The sequence below is a fragment of the Tachypleus tridentatus genome, chromosome 8 (genome assembly GCF_004210375.1).
Source record: "Tachypleus tridentatus isolate NWPU-2018 chromosome 8, ASM421037v1, whole genome shotgun sequence".
In the NCBI taxonomy this organism is placed as follows: domain Eukaryota; kingdom Metazoa; phylum Arthropoda; class Merostomata; order Xiphosura; family Limulidae; genus Tachypleus; species Tachypleus tridentatus.
In genome coordinates this window covers 147849484-147869708 of record NC_134832.1, presented here as the reverse complement: position 1 = coordinate 147869708, position 20225 = coordinate 147849484, and the positions used below count along the sequence as shown (strand labels likewise).

The 20225-nt window shown below is 36.0% G+C and overlaps 1 protein-coding gene across 1 annotated transcript in view; it reads left to right on the top strand.

Annotated features, from left to right (window-relative positions):
• Positions 1-20225, top strand: part of LOC143223723 (U5 small nuclear ribonucleoprotein 200 kDa helicase-like) — a 53368-nt gene that overhangs the window by 15803 nt on the left and 17340 nt on the right. Inside the window, exons 9-12 of the mRNA XM_076452062.1 lie at positions 1044-1199; positions 8893-9063; positions 10168-10226; positions 19721-19979. Coding sequence (XP_076308177.1) covers positions 1044-1199; positions 8893-9063; positions 10168-10226; positions 19721-19979 — 645 coding nt within the window. The remainder of the gene's footprint in view (positions 1-1043; positions 1200-8892; positions 9064-10167; positions 10227-19720; positions 19980-20225) is intronic.

Genomic DNA, 20225 nt, shown 5'->3' with positions numbered 1-20225 from the left:
TAATAGCAACATATAATTTAGTTTGATATAATACTGGCACACCTCACTTTTTATTACTTGTATTTGCAACTTAAATATGTCATGAACCATGGTTTTTAGTAGGAACCACAAGGAATTTTACAAAACCATAACAGAAGATTTGGGTAAAAAGCAACTCAAACAGTAACAACTTAGTTCAAACAACACTTAAAATCTTTATGATTGACTGCTAAGGCTGTACACATAATTAAATGCACACAAAGTAGCACACATGAGGCTTGCAAGGAAAAGATGATCCACTCAAGATGGCCCATTTGTAGTTTGTTTTTGTTTTGTTTTTTTTCTCATGCCACCCAAATATTTTAGGGCAGTGCAATGGTCATGGGGTTATTGAAAAGTTTGTTTCTTTTGTTTTATGTAAACCAAAAAAAAACATTGCAATTCTTTTGTCATTACCCCCCTCTGAAGTTAGCTTTTTTACAAACATATCAGTGTATTCTCAGACTTACCTCCAGCTGCAGCTTAATATTTTACATCTGAAACTATTGTGATCAAACAGTCAGTAGCTATGGTAAATCATTATGAATCGTGTCAGTTATCTACAAGAAGTTAGCTACCATATTAAGTAACCATTTATTCATAGTTGAGCATTAAAAAAATCCAGCAAATAAGAAAAATAAAAAATTAAGTTAAAAATGGAGTTTATAAAAAAAAAAAAGTAAAGAAACATGGCTGGAGATACTGTAGGCATCATTCATTCAAACTACAAATCCCTGTTTTGACCCCACTGAATCTAATTCTAGGTAAAAGCCTGAATAAGGGTGTTCAGTTTGTATAAATATTGTCTACAGTATTTTGTTTCTTTACTTTTTGTTTACAATCCATAACTGCAAGTGTTATATTTCCAATTTTTATTTATCTTGTTAATATTAGAATCATGTATTTTATAGAACTAAGTTTAAGTTATAAAAATAGTTTTTTGTTCTCAGAAGAAAAGAGGTGTTTTACATAAATTTAATATAGTTTATTATATATTTGGCCAAACTGTGTGATGTTCTTTGCAGGGTGCAGGTAAAACAAATGTTGCCTTGCTGTGTATGATGAGAGAAATAGGAAAGCATGTTAATGCTGATTCGACCATAAATGTTGACGAATTCAAAATTATCTACATTGCTCCAATGAGATCTTTGGTGCAAGAGATGGTTGGAAATTTTAACAAGGTAATATTTTGTCTGTAGTTTCATCATGAGAAGACTTGAAATATCTTTTACTATAATGGATCACTTTTTCTCTTCCTTGGATTGAGCTTGTTGCAATATAACTTATAATGTTGAACTTTTTGTGATAATGTAGAATCAACTCTTATACTTAAACTTTTATATTATAGAATATGGGTGAAAAATATAATGATAGTATTAGGTTTCACACTTTAGGCTAGACCAACAAAAACAATTATTTTTAAGGTTGAGTACAAATTCATAAAAGAATATTTGTCAGTAGTATTAAAACCTTATTTATGATTTTCTATTTCTTCCATGAACAAGCTCATAATATGATAAACTGTTTCCTTTCGTAATAATAACCTTTAAAACTTGCTTTATCTGTAACTGTTTAACTAGTTTAAACAAGCTGTGGTTATTTTGTACAGCAAATATTTTGTTACTATTTTAACATAAGTGGTCTTGATTTTATTCAAATGTGGAATGGCTTAAACCACTAAAAACTAATAGTTATAAAAATATTTAGAAATTGGTAATACCTTCATTCATCTGTTCATGGTTCTTGATGTTATAGTACCACAGTATCCAACATTGACACCACTTATCACGTGGTGAAACAGCTATTCTATCAATTTAGAAATTGGTAATACCTTCTAAACTGCATCTGTTCATGGTTCTTCTGGATGTTATTATACCACAGTATCCAACATTGACACCACTTATCACGTGGTGAAACAGCTATTCTATCAATTTAGAAATTGGTAATACCATCTAAACTGCATCTGTTCATGGTTCTTCTGGATGTTATTATACCACAGTATCCAACATTGACACCACTTATCACGTGGTGAAACAGCTATTCTATCAATTTAGAAATTGGTAATATCTTCTAAACTGCATCTGTTCATGGTTCTTCTGGATGTTATAGTACCACAGTATCCAACATTGACACCACTTATCACGCAGAAACAGCTATTCTATCAATTTAGAAATTGGTAATACCTTCTAAACTGCATCTGTTCATGGTTCTTCTGGATGTTATAGTACCACAGTATCCAACATTGACACCACTTATCACGCAGGTGAAACAGCTATTCTATCAATTTAGAAATTGGTAATACCATCTAAACTGCATCTGTTCATGGTTCTTCTGGATGTTATTATACCACAGTATCCAACATTGACACCACTTATCACGTGGTGAAACAGCTATTCTATCAATTTAGAAATTGGTAATACCTTCTAAACTGCATCTGTTCATGGTTCTTCTGGATGTTATTATACCACAGTATCCAACATTGACACCACTTATCACTTGGTGAAACAGCATTTCTATCAATTTAGAAATTGGTAATACCTTCTAAACTGCATCTGTTCATGGTTCTTCTGGATGTTATAGTACCACAGTATCCAACATTGACACCACTTATCACGTGGTGAAACAGCTATACTATCAATTTAGAAATTGGTAATACCATCTAAACTGCATCTGTTTATGGTTCTTCTGGATGTTATTATACCACAGTATCCAACATTGACACCACTTATCACGTGGTGAAACAGCTATTCTATCAATTTAGAAATTGGTAATACCTTCTAAACTTCATCTGTTCATGGTTCTTCTGGATGTTATTATACCACAGTATCCAACATTGACACCACTTATCACGTGGTGAAACAGCTATTCTATCAATTTAGAAATTGGTAATACCTTCTAAACTGCATCTGTTCATGGTTCTTCTGGATGTTATAGTACCACAGTATCCAACATTGACACCACTTATCACGTGGTGAAACAGCTATTCTATCAATTTAGAAATTGGTAATACCATCTAAACTGCATCTGTTCATGGTTCTTCTGGATGTTATTATACCACAGTATCCAACATTGACACCACTTATCACGTGGGTGAAACAGCTATTCTATCAATTTAGAAATTGGTAATACCTTCTAAACTGCATCTGTTCATGGTTCTTCTGGATGTTATAGTACCACAGTATCCAACATTGACACCACTTATCACGTGGTGAAACAGCTATTCTATCAATTTAGAAATTGGTAATACCATCTAAACTGCATCTGTTCATGGTTCTTCTGGATGTTGTTATACCACAGTATCCAACATTGACACCACTTATCACGCGGTGAAACAGCTATTCTATCAATTTAGAAATTGGTAATACCTTCTAAACTGCATCTGTTCATGGTTCGCCTGGATGTTATTATACCACAGTATCCAACATTGACACCACTTATCACGTGGTGAAACAGCTATTCTATCAACTTAGAAATTGGTAATACCGTCTAAACTGCATCTGTTCATGGTTCTTCTGGATGTTATTATACCACAGTATCCAACATTGACACCACTTATCAATGGTGAAACAGCTATTCTATCAATTTAGAAATTGGTAATACCATCTAAACTGCATCTGTTCATGGTTCTTCTGGATGTTATTATACCACAGTATCCAACATTGACACCACTTATCACGTGGTGAAACAGCTATTCTATCAATTTAGAAATTGGTAATACCTTCTAAACTGCATCTGTTCATGGTTCTTCTGGATGTTATTATACCACAGTATCCAACATTGACACCACTTATCACGCGGTGAAACAGCTATTCTATCAATTTAGAAATTGGTAATACCTTCTAAACTGCATCTGTTCATGGTTCTTCTGGATGTTATTATACCACAGTATCCAACATTGACACCACTTATCACGTGGTGAAACAGCTATTCTATCAATTTAGAAATTGGTAATACCATCTAAACTGCATCTGTTCATGGTTCTTCTGGATGTTATTATACCACAGTATCCAACATTGACACCACTTATCACGTGGTGAAACAGCTATTCTATCAATTTAGAAATTGGTAATACCTTCTAAACTGCATCTGTTCATGGTTCTTTTGGATGTTATTATACCACAGTATCCAACATTGACACCACTTATCACGTGGTGAAACAGCTATTCTATCAATTTAGAAATTGGTAATACCTTCTAAACTGCATCTGTTCATGGTTCTTCTGGATGTTATTATACCACAGTATCCAACATTGACACCACTTATCACGTGGTGAAACAGCTATTCTATCAATTTAGAAATTGGTAATACCATCTAAACTGCATCTGTTCATGGTTCTTCTGGATGTTATTATACCACAGTATCCAACATTGACACCACTTATCACGTGGTGAAACAGCTATTCTATCAATTTAGAAATTGGTAATACCTTCTAAACTGCATCTGTTCATGGTTCTTCTGGATGTTATTATACCACAGTATCCAACATTGACACCACTTATCACTTGGTGAAACAGCATTTCTATCAATTTAGAAATTGGTAATACCTTCTAAACTGCATCTGTTCATGGTTCTTCTGGATGTTATAGTACCACAGTATCCAACATTGACACCACTTATCACGTGGTGAAACAGCTATACTATCAATTTAGAAATTGGTAATACCATCTAAACTGCATCTGTTTATGGTTCTTCTGGATGTTATTATACCACAGTATCCAACATTGACACCACTTATCACGCAGGTGAAACAGCTATTCTATCAATTTAGAAATTGGTAATACCTTCTAAACTTCATCTGTTCATGGTTCTTCTGGATGTTATTATACCACAGTATCCAACATTGACACCACTTATCACGTGGTGAAACAGCTATTCTATCAATTTAGAAATTGGTAATACCTTCTAAACTGCATCTGTTCATGGTTCTTCTGGATGTTATAGTACCACAGTATCCAACATTGACACCACTTATCACGTGGTGAAACAGCTATTCTATCAATTTAGAAATTGGTAATACCATCTAAACTGCATCTGTTCATGGTTCTTCTGGATGTTATTATACCACAGTATCCAACATTGACACCACTTATCACGGTGAAACAGCTATTCTATCAATTTAGAAATTGGTAATACCTTCTAAACTGCATCTGTTCATGGTTCTTCTGGATGTTATAGTACCACAGTATCCAACATTGACACCACTTATCACGTGGTGAAACAGCTATTCTATCAATTTAGAAATTGGTAATACCATCTAAACTGCATCTGTTCATGGTTCTTCTGGATGTTGTTATACCACAGTATCCAACATTGACACCACTTATCACGGTGAAACAGCTATTCTATCAATTTAGAAATTGGTAATACCTTCTAAACTGCATCTGTTCATGGTTCTTTTGGATGTTATTATACCACAGTATCCAACATTGACACCACTTATCACGCGGTGAAACAGCTATTCTATCAATTTAGAAATTGGTAATACCATCTAAACTGCATCTGTTCATGGTTCTTCTGGATGTTATTATACCACAGTATCCAACATTGACACCACTTATCACGCAGTGAAACAGCTATTCTATCAATTTAGAAATTGGTAATACCTTCTAAACTGCATCTGTTCATGGTTCTTCTGGATGTTATAGTACCACAGTATCCAACATTGACACCACTTATCACGTGGTGAAACAGCTATTCTATCAATTTAGAAATTGGTAATACCATCTAAACTGCATCTGTTCATGGTTCTTCTGGATGTTGTTATACCACAGTATCCAACATTGACACCACTTATCACGACACCACTTGGTGAAACAGCTATTCTATCAATTTAGAAATTGGTAATACCATCTAAACTGCATCTGTTCATGGTTCTTCTGGATGTTATAGTACCACAGTATCCAACATTGACACCACTTATCACGTGGTGAAACAGCTATTCTATCAATTTAGAAATTGGTAATACCATCTAAACTGCATCTGTTCATGGTTCTTCTGGATGTTGTTATACCACAGTATCCAACATTGACACCACTTATCACGTGGTGAAACAGCTATTCTATCAATTTAGAAATTGGTAATACCTTCTAAACTGCATCTGTTCATGGTTCTTTTGGATGTTATTATACCACAGTATCCAACATTGACACCACTTATCACGTGGTGAAACAGCTATTCTATCAATTTAGAAATTGGTAATACCATCTAAACTGCATCTGTTCATGGTTCTTCTGGATGTTATTATACCACAGTATCCAACATTGACACCACTTATCACGTGGTGAAACAGCTATTCTATCAATTTAGAAATTGGTAATACCTTCTAAACTGCATCTGTTCATGGTTCTTCTGGATGTTATAGTACCACAGTATCCAACATTGACACCACTTATCACGTGGTGAAACAGCTATTCTATCAATTTAGAAATTGGTAATACCATCTAAACTGCATCTGTTCATGGTTCTTCTGGATGTTGTTATACCACAGTATCCAACATTGACACCACTTATCACGTGGTGAAACAGCTATTCTATCAATTTAGAAATTGGTAATACCATCTAAACTGCATCTGTTCATGGTTCTTCTGGATGTTATTATACCACAGTATCCAACATTGACACCACTTATCACGTGGTGAAACAGCTATTCTATCAATTTAGAAATTGGTAATACCTTCTAAACTGCATCTGTTCATGGTTCTTCTGGATGTTATAGTACCACAGTATCCAACATTGACACCACTTATCACGCGGTGAAACAGCTATTCTATCAATTTAGAAATTGGTAATACCATCTAAACTGCATCTGTTCATGGTTCTTCTGGATGTTGTTATACCACAGTATCCAACATTGACACCACTTATCACGTGGTGAAACAGCTATTCTATCAATTTAGAAATTGGTAATACCGCCTAAACTGCATCTGTTCATGGTTCTTCTGGATGTTATTATACCACAGTATCCAACATTGACACCACTTATCACGCAGGTGAAACAGCTATTCTATCAATATAGAAATTGGTAATACCATCTAAACTGCATCTGTTCATGGTTCTTCTGGATGTTATTATACCACAGTATCCAACATTGACACCACTTATCACGTGGTGAAACAGCTATTCTATCAATTTAGAAATTGGTAATACCTTCTAAACTGCATCTGTTCATGGTTCTTCTGGATGTTATTATACCACAGTATCCAACATTGACACCACTTATCACGTGGTGAAACAGCTATTCTATCAATTTAGAAATTGGTAATACCATCTAAACTGCATCTGTTCATGGTTCTTCTGGATGTTATTATACCACAGTATCCAACATTGACACCACTTATCACGCAGTGAAACAGCTATTCTATCAATTTAGAAATTGGTAATACCTTCTAAACTGCATCTGTTCATGGTTCTTTTGGATGTTATTATACCACAGTATCCAACATTGACACCACTTATCACGCAGTGAAACAGCTATTCTATCAATTTAGAAATTGGTAATACCTTCTAAACTGCATCTGTTCATGGTTCTTTTGGATGTTATTATACCACAGTATCCAACATTGACACCACTTATCACGCGGGTGAAACAGCTATTCTATCAATTTAGAAATTGGTAATACCATCTAAACTGCATCTGTTCATGGTTCTTCTGGATGTTATTATACCACAGTATCCAACATTGACACCACTTATCACGTGGTGAAACAGCTATTCTATCAATTTAGAAATTGGTAATACCATCTAAACTGCATCTGTTCATGGTTCTTCTGGATGTTATTATACCACAGTATCCAACATTGACACCACTTATCACGTGGTGAAACAGCTATTCTATCAATTTAGAAATTGGTAATACCTTCTAAACTGCATCTGTTCATGGTTCTTCTGGATGTTATTATACCACAGTATCCAACATTGACACCACTTATCACGCGGGTGAAACAGCTATTCTATCAATTTAGAAATTGGTAATACCATCTAAACTGCATCTGTTCATGGTTCTTCTGGATGTTATTATACCACAGTATCCAACATTGACACCACTTATCACGGTGAAACAGCTATTCTATCAATTTAGAAATTGGTAATACCTTCTAAACTGCATCTGTTCATGGTTCTTCTGGATGTTATTAAACCACAGTATCCAACATTGACACCACTTGTCATGTAGTGAAACAGCTATTCTATCAATTTAGAAATTGGTAATACCTTCTAAACTGCATCTGTTCATGGTTCTTCTGGATGTTATTATACCACAGTATCCAACATTGACACCACTTATCACGTGGTGAAACAGCTATTCTATCAATTTAGAAATTGGTAATACCATCTAAACTGCATCTGTTCATAGTTCTTCTGGATGTTATTATACCAAAGTATCCAACATTGACACCACTTATCACGTGGTGAAACAGCTATTGACCTGTGACAAATTGGTGCTTGTGCTACTTTTTATTTTTCAACCTAATTAATTCAATCAATAAATAACTGAAACGTTTCTGTATTTTCCTACCCATTTATATCTATAAAAAAACGTTTTTTGCCATTTGGCAAAAATATTAACACTTTCTTCGTAGTTTTTGTGATTATAGAAAACTGTTGGATACATCTGTTTTATTAGATGTATGTGACTAGGCCTCTCATTATTATAGTGCTGCTACTACTTAGTGTAATTTTAAGTTTAATGAAGGTAGGTGACCAATAAAAACATTTTTATTTTGATGAGACTTTGGAACTTGTTTCTCTAAATAGTATAAGGTTCGATTTAATGAAACTAAATGTAATTTAAGCCTATAAATTCCATGAAAATCTCTTAAGTATAGCAAATCAGTTCTTTTTGTGTTTAAATAAATTTATTTTTTCTTCATTTTGTAGAGATTAAGTGCATACAACATTGTGGTGTCAGAATTGACCGGAGACCACCAGTTAAACAGGGAGCAGATAAATGCCACCCAGGTGTTAGTATGTACACCAGAAAAGTGGGACATCATAACACGTAAAGGAGGAGAGAGAACATACACACAGCTTGTTCGGCTAATGATCTTTGTAAGTTTCTCTCTTATTTGAGTAAAAGTGTGAAGTGCAATGATCATATTATAATGGAACTCTTGTTTGAATGATACTCGAAAAACTTGTATTATGCAACAATGTTTATCCTGTGTGAATGTAGGTTTGCAATAGGAGTCATTTTCCTGTTTCATATCATGTAGGTTTGCAATGGGAGTTAAGATTTTCCCATTTCACCTGTGTTTCCTGTCATGTAGGTTTGCAATAGGAGTCGTGATTTTTCCATTTCACCTATGTTTCTCATCACAGCAAACTTTACTTTTCTCCATTCTCAGGGTGCAGTTATGACATCATGAATACATCCTGCAATCTATATTGGTAATAGTGCTATCTGTTGTATGTCCATGTAAATACTTTGCAGGATGTGGGGGAATCTTCACCAAAATTGGTATGGAGGTTCATTAGACCCATGGGGAAAGCACACAAATTTTCAGTTTGCATTTTGTGGATTTTGCAAGTGTTTTTGCAGGTTTTTTACCACTACTTTGGCCCTGTTAATGTTTCTTTACCATATTTGGCATGAAGGTGTGTTGGGTCTCTGAAAAGATACATTCAAATTTATAGTTTTACATTTTGTGTTTTGTTGTTTTTATGGGTTTTTTTTAATTATACATAAAGGAAACAACTTTTCCTGCCCTCAGATTATCTTTAATTAATAACAAATTTACATAACTTCCGTCCAGGGTACGGGTACCTCAGCTAGTACCTGTAGTGCTGACAAAGGTGTTTAATCTGTTGGGTTCTTCATTAGCAGTTTAACTGAATATGTGCATTGATAACAAAACTGGACTGAATTGATATGAATGCTTTGTTTTATACTGTGGATTATATGGCTTGTTTAGAACATAAGTTAATAACTTCACATTCCATTTTGATAGTTTTACTCATTTTGAAGTTTCTGCTACATTAACTGAACATTACAGAATTACAATATTCTAGAAGCAAGTGTAATGCAAAATTTGTTGTAATATTTTTTGTTAGTATTCTGAATTTGGAAGGAATTTTTGTTAAAATTATATGCATATATTTATCAGCATAGTTTTTTTTCAGTTTCATTAAACTAAGTGTTAACATACTTCTCAGGACGAGGTTCATTTGCTGCACGATGAAAGAGGTCCTGTATTAGAAGCATTAGTGGCTAGGTAAGAAGAAAACTATTTATTTGTGGATGTATAAAATTCTACAAGTTACTTTAGAAATACACACATATCAATGTGTAGTTTTGATTATAGCTGGGTGATGATTAGTGGTATTTGGTAATTGAACAATTGATGGACTCATTAATTGATTTTGGAAAATGTATTTTGCTACTGATATTAACTTTATCTACTACAGTATTCTAGTAACAGTATATTATTTTTTATTTTTTTATGTTGAATTTTATAGCCTCTTGAATTGTCAAAAAAAATTCACAAATTTTGTCTTTTTTTACACTGTCTTTTGGCTAAGTACTACCATGTGATCCCCACTATTTATATTTCAAGCATGCAGTAACCACACTTAGAGCTTCTATAAATCAACTAAATATGTAACTTTCATGATAATGGTAATAATGTTTTTAACATGACAGTTACAATTGTAAATAAGGATGTAGTCAGGCATTTTATCTGTAGCATTGTTTGAATTGAATAAATATTTTTTAAGTTGTCACTATATTTTGAAATATCTTAACTTACTAAAGAGTATTCTTGTGTGATTTGATGACAATTTTAGTTAACGTAATATAAACAAAACTTGTCTACAAATGTTTCAACAAAATAAAACCATAGTCTATCTGTTAAAAGGCAAAGCATCATACTTATAAACAAATAACACAACATCAACGAGGTACCATTATTAACCCTTAATCTCCAGTCGTGTGACTTTCTTTGCTTTGTACTGTTTATGTTTTCCTGTGTTTAGGTAAACCACTTAAACTTGATGAAGTAGTCTTTTCCAAACATTACATTTATTACTGGGTTAAATGTGCAGTAAAGTGTCTTCACATTCAACCTGTGTCTGAACTGTACAAACTTATTTGTTTTACTCATTGAAGTAACTCTCTGTGGCTTTCAAAGAAATGTAATTTGACACAAAAGTATTTTCACAAAAGAAAATGCACATTTATAAAAATTACAAAAAAAATTCTTAAACTTGCATGTTTATTTTATTAATGTGTGATAATCTATTTTTTGCTCTCTGTGTGGGTGGAAAAATTCTTTAAAAAAATGAACAATTAGGTTGTTTTGTTTATCTGCAAGTCTCTTTCCAGTTGTGCAGGAACGGAAATAACCTTTTTTTTCATGGATTGCACTGAATAAATGTCAGTGTTACAAAATGCCAATTTAAAAATATTTTTAAACTATAGTAATATAAGTATTTAGAATTACTATAGGAAAAGTCCCCAACCCCCCTCATTAAGATAGCAGTAAGTCTTCAGATTTACAATGCTAAAATCAGGGATGCGATTCCCCTCAGTGGACACAGCAGATAGCACCATGTGGCTCTATTATAACAAAACACACACACCACAGGAAATTTGCATTACAAATTTGTTGTGAAAATATATGAAAAGCTAAAGGAAATCCTGTCTTAAGGTACAATAATTTAAGTGTAGGTTTTGTTTATCATAAACTGTTGTATGTGGAAATGTACCATAAGCTGAACAAAATCTTAATATGTTTAATAATGTTCTGTGTTTTTTTTTTTTTAGAATTTCTCCAAGACTACTGTACTAAAACTAGTTTTCAAACAACAAATTTTTTACATAAAGCTGTCAGGTTTTATCTTCCAAACTCCTAAAACATCAACAGTAAAATGACTTGTTTTACCTACAGGCTTAAAAAGTGAATTATTACAACATTTCCCTAAATTTGCACCTACTTAAACAACATTAAACAATAAGATTATTAACTTTTCAGAAAAAAAATGTTAGTTTTTCCCTCTGTTACATAAAGTATTAAAAATGCAGTTACATAAGTATAAATTAGAAAATAACACAATGTAAAAAAACTACATTTTCACTATATTAAATATTTATGAGAGTTTGTGGTAGGTGCTACGAGCTTAATGCCTTGTTTTTCCAGTGACAATGGCAGATATCTACATCCAATGTTGCTTTTTAATAATAATAATAGAACAGAGAAATTAAGATTAGTGGCAGTGGTAATCAAACCGTGAATTAAATCATGAAGCATTCCTGTACTCACCCATTATGTAGATTTTTGCTTAATATCCAACGAGCATAATGCTAGTATTTTGAGTAATTGCTTATTCATGTGACAGTTTAGTCATAACTTAGAGTAATCAGTTTGAAGAATAATGAATTGAAACTTGTTTCAGTTGCTTTGGTATTCTCTAACTTCAGTACACGTAAACATCTTATAAATCTGATCAGAATTTACATATAAATGTAGATTATTATAGATATTATCAGAATATGTGTTGTACAGTGTATTTTTAAAAACTGTTAGTAGAGGAAAGTAATGAAATAACTTGTTCCTGCCATTGTTCTTTTGAAATAAACAAGGAAAGAACATGAGTGAGCCATATGAAGTGACTGATATAGCTCATGTATTTGAGTGACATTAGACTGGCATACATCATAAACCAGTGATTCTGACTGTGTGTGTAGAGGATATACTAAATCATAAAATAAACAGTATTATCACATGTAATAGAAGTAAGAGTTGTAGTGAAACCAGAAATATCACTGTGTTACATCTGTAAACATAGAACATGATAAAACTATGAACATGAACGGTAATCATAAGTTTTCTTTCTTTGTTTCACTTATCCGTTGTAACCATAGTCACAGTATCTGTCATGTTGGTTTAAAGTGAAAAAAATTATTAAGTAATTTGTATGCATTGTAAGTAATAGCAAAGTTGAAAGTTGTTTGCTTTTATCTCTTCTGCCAGTATTTTATTATTAGCTCGTTGATGTTCCATTGTGAAGTCTGTAGCTTCAGTAAAGAATGGGGAACCTTGTAGAGAGTCGTGTATTCTTTTCAGTCACACAAAAAACCAAGTTGGAAATGTGTACTGTCAGTTGCATCATTTCACATAGAGTAAAAATCATTATAATTTATTAGTTAGGAAAAGAAAGTTTGTATAAGATGCAGTTATATTAAATAAGTGTGGTGTGTTCTTACAGCAAACTTTATTTGTAAAACAAGAAATTTCATTTAAATTTGGTTTTTATATGATGCCAGAGAACTTGAGTTGTGCACAAGTTTTCTGTTGTCAGTGAAATAATTTTTGCAAATAAATCAGTGTTGTGTGAAATCATAGGATGTCCTACCTTAAAAGATTAAATTGGATGTTTAGAATTATTCTCAGAACATTGTGATCTTTAACCATTTTTATTCTGCCAAAGCCTTTATAATAAAAACCTGTTTATACTACAAGAACTTTTTAAAATTTATTTTCTGCTGATTTACTTAGTTCTGGCAAAGCATTTGCTTGCATATATTTCATTTTTACCCCTCGGTGTGGATTCCTGTATGTGGCGAGGGGACCTCCCAGGGAAGGTTCTGTTCTTTCACTTTGCCTCCTCTGGGATATAGACATCCACCCACATGTTTGCCGTGCGTGGCGACCCGTGAAGGGGAGGAGAGTATCCTGGTGGTTGAGGGGTCCAACCATAACACACCACTTTGGCTTTGAATTCCTGTAGACAGGCAGCCTTTAAGTGGCCCCCCTTGGGTCAGTTGACTGGTCCACTTGGGCTAGAGTCAACCAAGTACCAGTATTGGAAGTTCTCAACTGGTGTTGTGGATATTGTGTTTGCTGGTGTTTGGGTTTTGTGCTCATGAAATCCAGGCATTGCTGCAATGTCCTTGCATGACATTGTAGTGCGTCCCCTCGTAGGGTTCCATGGTGGGTGGGGTCAGTGAGTACCGAAATTTTCCTTTTTTTCCTATGGATCTTCCAACAAAAAATTTAAATAAAATAGTGAAAAAACAGTCAATAGGTAAACGACCACGTCTTGAAGACTCTGAGCAGCAATCTTCAACATCTGTAACACTTGTACCCCATTTTCTTATATTACATTCCATTTCAGAAAAAACTTTAGGGCAAATGTCCCCCTTTTTTATTCAGAAGGGACTAGAGGGACTTGCTGGCTCTCCAAAGTCAGTAAAGAAGCTTCGATCTGGAGACATTGGTTGAAACATCCACATCCCATCACAGTGACTCCTCTTGAATTCAAAGGCAATTGGGGATGTATTTATTGAGGTTACCCCTCATGCTACCTTGAATTCATCACGAGGAGTTATTGTTGAGAGGGATTTGAAGAACGTCCCTGAGTCGGAGATTCTCGCTGGTCTCTCCACTCAAGGAGTTTCTGCAGTGAGGAGCATCTCCACTTGCAAAGACTGAGTTACACTGGCGACAGATATCCTCGTTTTGACATTAAATCACCACGTGCACCTGCCACCATCAAGGCAGGTTATCTAATTTTGCAGGGTAAGGCCGTACATTCCAAACCCTCTTCGATGTTTCCAATGTCAGAGGTTCAGCCACTCAAAGACACCCTGTCGTGGTTCCTTGACATGTGCTCATTGTGGTGGCAAAGACCACGATGCCTATGAGTGTCACACGGACCCACATTGAGTCAACTGCAATGGTTCCCACCCTTCCTACTTTCGTTCTTGACCAAAATTGTTGGAGGAAAAAGAGGTACAGCGTTTGAAAACGACCCATAACATTAGTTATCCTGAGGCTCGGAAATTGCTGTCCGCCACTCCATCTCAGACATATGCTGCTGCACTTTGTTCCACAACTACAGTGGGAGTGCAGACAGATCTCTCTGTACCTCCAAGAGAATCGTTTTCAAAACAAATGAAAAGCCTTTTGACCTCCATGGTTAAAAAGGTTGATGAATCGACTTCCACACCCATCTCTGTTCCTCCCATACATTCCAACAAACCTCAAGATCCACACCCTTCAGTTTCAAATACAGGCATTTCTTCTGATACATCTTTTTCTCCAACCCCATGATGCAAAACAATCATTTGTTCGCATCTTCAGTCACTGGAATCCCCTTCCAACAACAAAGACCCAGGGCAGGATCCATGGAGGTTGATAGACCTCCTCCGAATAACGACAGTAAGGAAAAAGACGTGGTCGTAAACAGAAGGGTTCTGCAGCTGCTTCGCCCACCCATCATTAAAAATGGCCACCTTGATACAATGGAACTGTTGAGTTTACAAGTTTTTACAAGAAACATTTCTAAAACCTGCTGATACAGTCACCATTCGGCAGTTTTCTCTGTACAGAAATGACAGGCTGTGTGATGGACCGAGTACATGGAGGGGTGGTGCTATTGGTTGATCAGCATGTGCCCACCCTGTCTTTGTCACTCAACACACCCTTGGAGGCCATAGCCATCCGTGTTTCCTTGGGTCATACCATCACTGTTTGTTCTCTTTACCTGTCCCCTGGGAGAGACATATGATCAATCAGACCTTGGTGCTCTCGTTGAACAGTTGCCATCTTCATTTCTAATCCTGGGGGACTTTAATGGACATCATCTCCTGGGGAAGTGCTGTTATTGATAGGAGGGGTCGCTCTGTAGAGCGTATGCTCTCTGATCACAATCTTTCTTTTTTCAACACTGGTTCTTCCACTTATTTTCACGCACCTAGTCAGTCCTTTACCGCTATTGATCTCTCGGTTTGCTCTCCTTCATTATTTTCCCATTTTTCATGGAGGTTTGACAATAATCCACTAGGCAGTGATCATTCTCCTATACTTTTGAGAGAGACTGGTCGTGGTCGATGCCACCCTACCTGTGTGTCCGGGTGGAAGCTGTATCAGGCAGACTGGTCCACTTTCACTGCTCTCGCAGAACTTGATCCTGCCATCATGAATCAGCCATCAATAGACGACTGTGTGGCAGCAGTAACTGACTGCATTATACAAGCAATTGCTCAGTGTATTCCTGAAACTTTCGACACATTTTCCACGCTATCCTAGTCCGTGATGGAATCCTGCTTGCCACTTGGCACGGAAGGCTCAAAAACAGGCCTGGGATACTTTCCGTAGATATCCCACACTTTCAAACCGCATCACTTTCCAATGGGCCTGTGCACATGCTAGGTGGGTAAGACGTCAAAGCCAGAAGGAATCTTGGATTAAGTTCACAACTAGCATATCTTCTACCACTAGTTCCAAGGTCATATGGGATAGGATTCGAAAGGTCAGTGGGCACTACAGTTCTGTCCTCCTCTCCATCTTACTCTCTAATGGCCAAGAGGTAGCTGATGCCTGGAGCATCGCCAATACTCTAGGTGAAAGCTTTTGCTGGGTATCTAGCACTTCTGCTTGTTCCTCCGCCTTCTTGACCATCAAGACTCGGGCAGAGCGTTCACCTCTTTCCTTTCGAACTGACTGTCTTTTTTACTATAATTGTCTCTTTACACTGGTGGAACTGAAAATGGCCCTTCATTGGTCTGGCAGTACATCTGTTGGACCAGATGATGTACACTATGACATTCTGTGCCATCTATCTCCTGCTTCTCTTGATATTCTTTTAATTGTTTTTAACTGGATCTGGCAGGAGAATGTGTTTCCTGCTGCCTGGCACCAGGCTATTATCTTACCTTTCTCTAAACCTGGGAAAGATCCCAAGATTCCTTCACACTACCATCCAATTGCTTTGACAAGCTGTCTCTGTAAGACCTTAGAGAGGATGGTTAATGCTCATCTTGTTTGGTTCCTCAAATCAAACAACCTCCTCTCGCCCACCCAGTGTGGGCTTCGACAACAGCATTCCACCACAGACCACCTAATTTGACTCGAAATATCAATCAGAAAAGCCTTTCTCAAACGCCAACATCTTGTTTCAATATTCTTTGACATTGAGAAAGCTTATGACACAACATGGAGGTATGGCATATTGCGAGACCTCCACCTATATGGGTTACGTGGCCATTTACCCATGTTTATTTAAAAAATATTTAATGTACAGTAGTTTCCAAGTTTGTGTGGGTTCGACACTTTCTCGTTCTTTTGTACAGGGAATTGGGGTCCCTCAGGGGTGTGTTTTGAGTGTCACACTTTTCAGTAGAAAGATAAATGCCATCACTGAACAACTCCCTCTCACTGTTGCAAACGGGCTCTATGTTCACGACTTTCACATCTCGTGTCAGTCGTCGAGCATGAGAAACATTGAGCACAAACTGCAAACTGCCCTCAATCGTGTACTGAAGTGGACTATGGCGAACGGCTTTAATTTTCTTTCTTAAGACTATTTGCATGCACTTTTGCCGCCAACGGGGGTATCCACCCTGATCCTGAACTCCGTATCGGTAAAGTTTCGCTGCCAGTGGTCCCTGAGACCAAGTTTTTGGGGCTTATCTTTGATGTAAGCTGACCTTTATACCACACTTAAAGCAGCTATGGGTCAAATGTACAAGAGCACTGAACATCCTCCGTGTCCTCTCTGCTGCCAGTTGGGGAGCTGATCGATGTTCTATGTTAAAGATATGTCGTGCTCTTATTCATTCAAAACTCGACTTTGGATAAATGGTCTATGGCTCTGCCAGACCCTTGGCCTTAAATATGCTGGACCCCATTCATCATCAAGGACTTCGACTCTGCACTGGGGCTTTCCGCACCTCCCCAGTTCAGAGCTTATACGTGGAATCTTGCGAACCTTCTCTGCACCTTCGCCGTTTGCAACTGTTTTTACTGTATTCTTCTAAACTTCACTCCTTACTAATGCATCCCACTTGGGGATGTGTTTTCCTTCCTCAGTGGGCCTTACTTTTTCAAAACAGACGATCTGCCATTGCTTCTTTTGGCCTTTGCATCCAGGTGCAATTGGATGAATTGGGTCTGTCTTTGGAAAACATTGCAGAATCCACTGGTCAGCCCTTCCCCCATGGCTTATTACAGCCCCCAAATGTTCAGTAAATAAAAGATGGTACTTCCAATCGGGAGTATCTGCCTTTTTCAAATGACATCTTTCGAACAACCTTCTATTTCAATTTATATGGATGGTTCCAAATCAGGTGACTCTGTGGTCTCTGCCATGGTTTGTTGCAGTTCAGTGGTTGCACGCAGAATCCTCTCTCCAGCTTCTGTGTTCACTGCTGAACTGTATGCCATATCTCTTGCCCTGGATCATATTGAAGCTGAGCAGTACTCCAACTGCACTATTTATACTGACTCCCTTAGTTCTCTGCTGGCCTTGGAATCACTTCACGTTGGTTCACACCCTGTTCTCGCTGGTATTCAAAACTGACTGGCCCATTTCTCATTAACATCTACTTCTATCCAGTTTTTCTGGATACCAGGCCACATTGGTATTTGCGGGAATGCGCTTGCAGACATGGCAGCTAAATCTATCTGCTCTGACACTATCACCAATGTGCCTATTTCATACATGGACTATGGTCCTGTATTCGAGGCTTGGCTCTGTGCCAGCTGGCAGTTCATTTGGAGTGAGCAACGTGACAACAAGCTTTTTCAAATAAAACCCTATATTGGGCTTTGGCCGCCTAGCTTCCATAAGGTTCAGAAGAAGGAAGTTGTTCTAACTAGACTACGCATTGGTCATTTTTTTAACTCATCGTTTTCTTTTATCTGGAACTGATGCACCAGTGTGTAATTTGTGTAACACTCAAATCACTGTAAGCCACATTTTACTTTCCTGCCATCTTTACGACTCACAACGATAGCACTATTTTAAACATGTTCTGTCCCAGGGTTTGTCTGTAACATTGGACAGTGTTATTAGTGATGGTGACACTGTCCACCTTGATAAAGTTTTTAGTTTTTTAAAGGCCATTAATCTTTTTAACCTCATTTAAGTGTTTGATATTTATTTATTCCACCTTTTTAATTGTGGTTCCCTTTTCAGAGTCTCAATCTCTCTAGTTCAATTTGACATTGTAAAATGGCCAGAACATTAAATAACGCGACACCAGGACTGGAAAGACCAACTTCAGGTGACTGACGGTGGTTCTTGTACTTACCTGTTAGTCTTCCTGGCAGGTTATGATCATTACCATTTTGCTAGAGAAAGTTCTTTACAACTTCTCTTACTCTGCTTTCTCTCTTAACATTGTAGACTAGGTGTCAACATTGGTTTTATACTTTTTCTGTTTTTCAGTGATGCTTTGTTTTACCTTCATTCCTTTTAATGCATTTTACTACATTTAATTTATTTTTACTGGATGTTTGGCACAGATAGCCTTGCTGCTTTGTGCCATAAAACACTAAATCAATCAATCAATATTTCATTTTTAACTTTGTTCTAACTAATTTATTTTGTAACTAGATATTTGTTTTTTAATTACTAAGTGAATTGTACATTTTTACATAAGCTGTAAGAACCAGTGTTACATTATGAATACAAGTTTAGTTGGTTTTGATGTAGTGGAGAAAATAACGAACAGTTTCATTGTTCGTGTCGTAAAACTGTACGCATTGTTCTCTAAATGTTTATTTTCATGTAATGTTTGAAAGCATGTATAACTTAGTTACATTACTCAATCCACTTTTAAAAAATGCTGGTATTTATTTTCAGCAATAATAATAATACTTAAAATCTCAGTATTTGCTCTGTAACTTTCTGAAACTTAAGTTATTATTTTGTTTAGCTTTCAAGTGATTTTTGTAACTGTTTTTGTTAAATTTTTACACAGAACTATTCGTAACATTGAAATGACTCAAGAAGAAGTGAGGTTAGTTGGGCTTAGTGCTACTTTGCCTAACTACAAAGACGTTGCGACTTTTCTCAGAGTTGAACCTACCAGTGGACTTTATTATTTTGACAACAGTTTTCGCCCTGTTCCACTGGAACAACAATACATAGGAATCACGGAAAAGAAAGCTATCAAACGATTCCAGGTTATGAATGAAATATTGTATGAAAAAGTAATGGAACATGCTGGAAAAAATCAGGTTTGATTTGTTTTGTATGCATGTTATATTTTTATCACTACTGAAAAAAACAAAAAGTCATGGTAAAAGTGAATGTAAACTGCAGAGTTTCTTAATGTTTTATGGTGAAAGCTGTAACATTCTTGTACTCATGAAACCCAATTATTTTTATATTCTTTGTTTCTTCAACTTTAATCTACTAACATGAGGGGTTTGTTTTGTGATTATAGATTTATATTTAGTTTTATCTTTCAAGATATTTCTTAT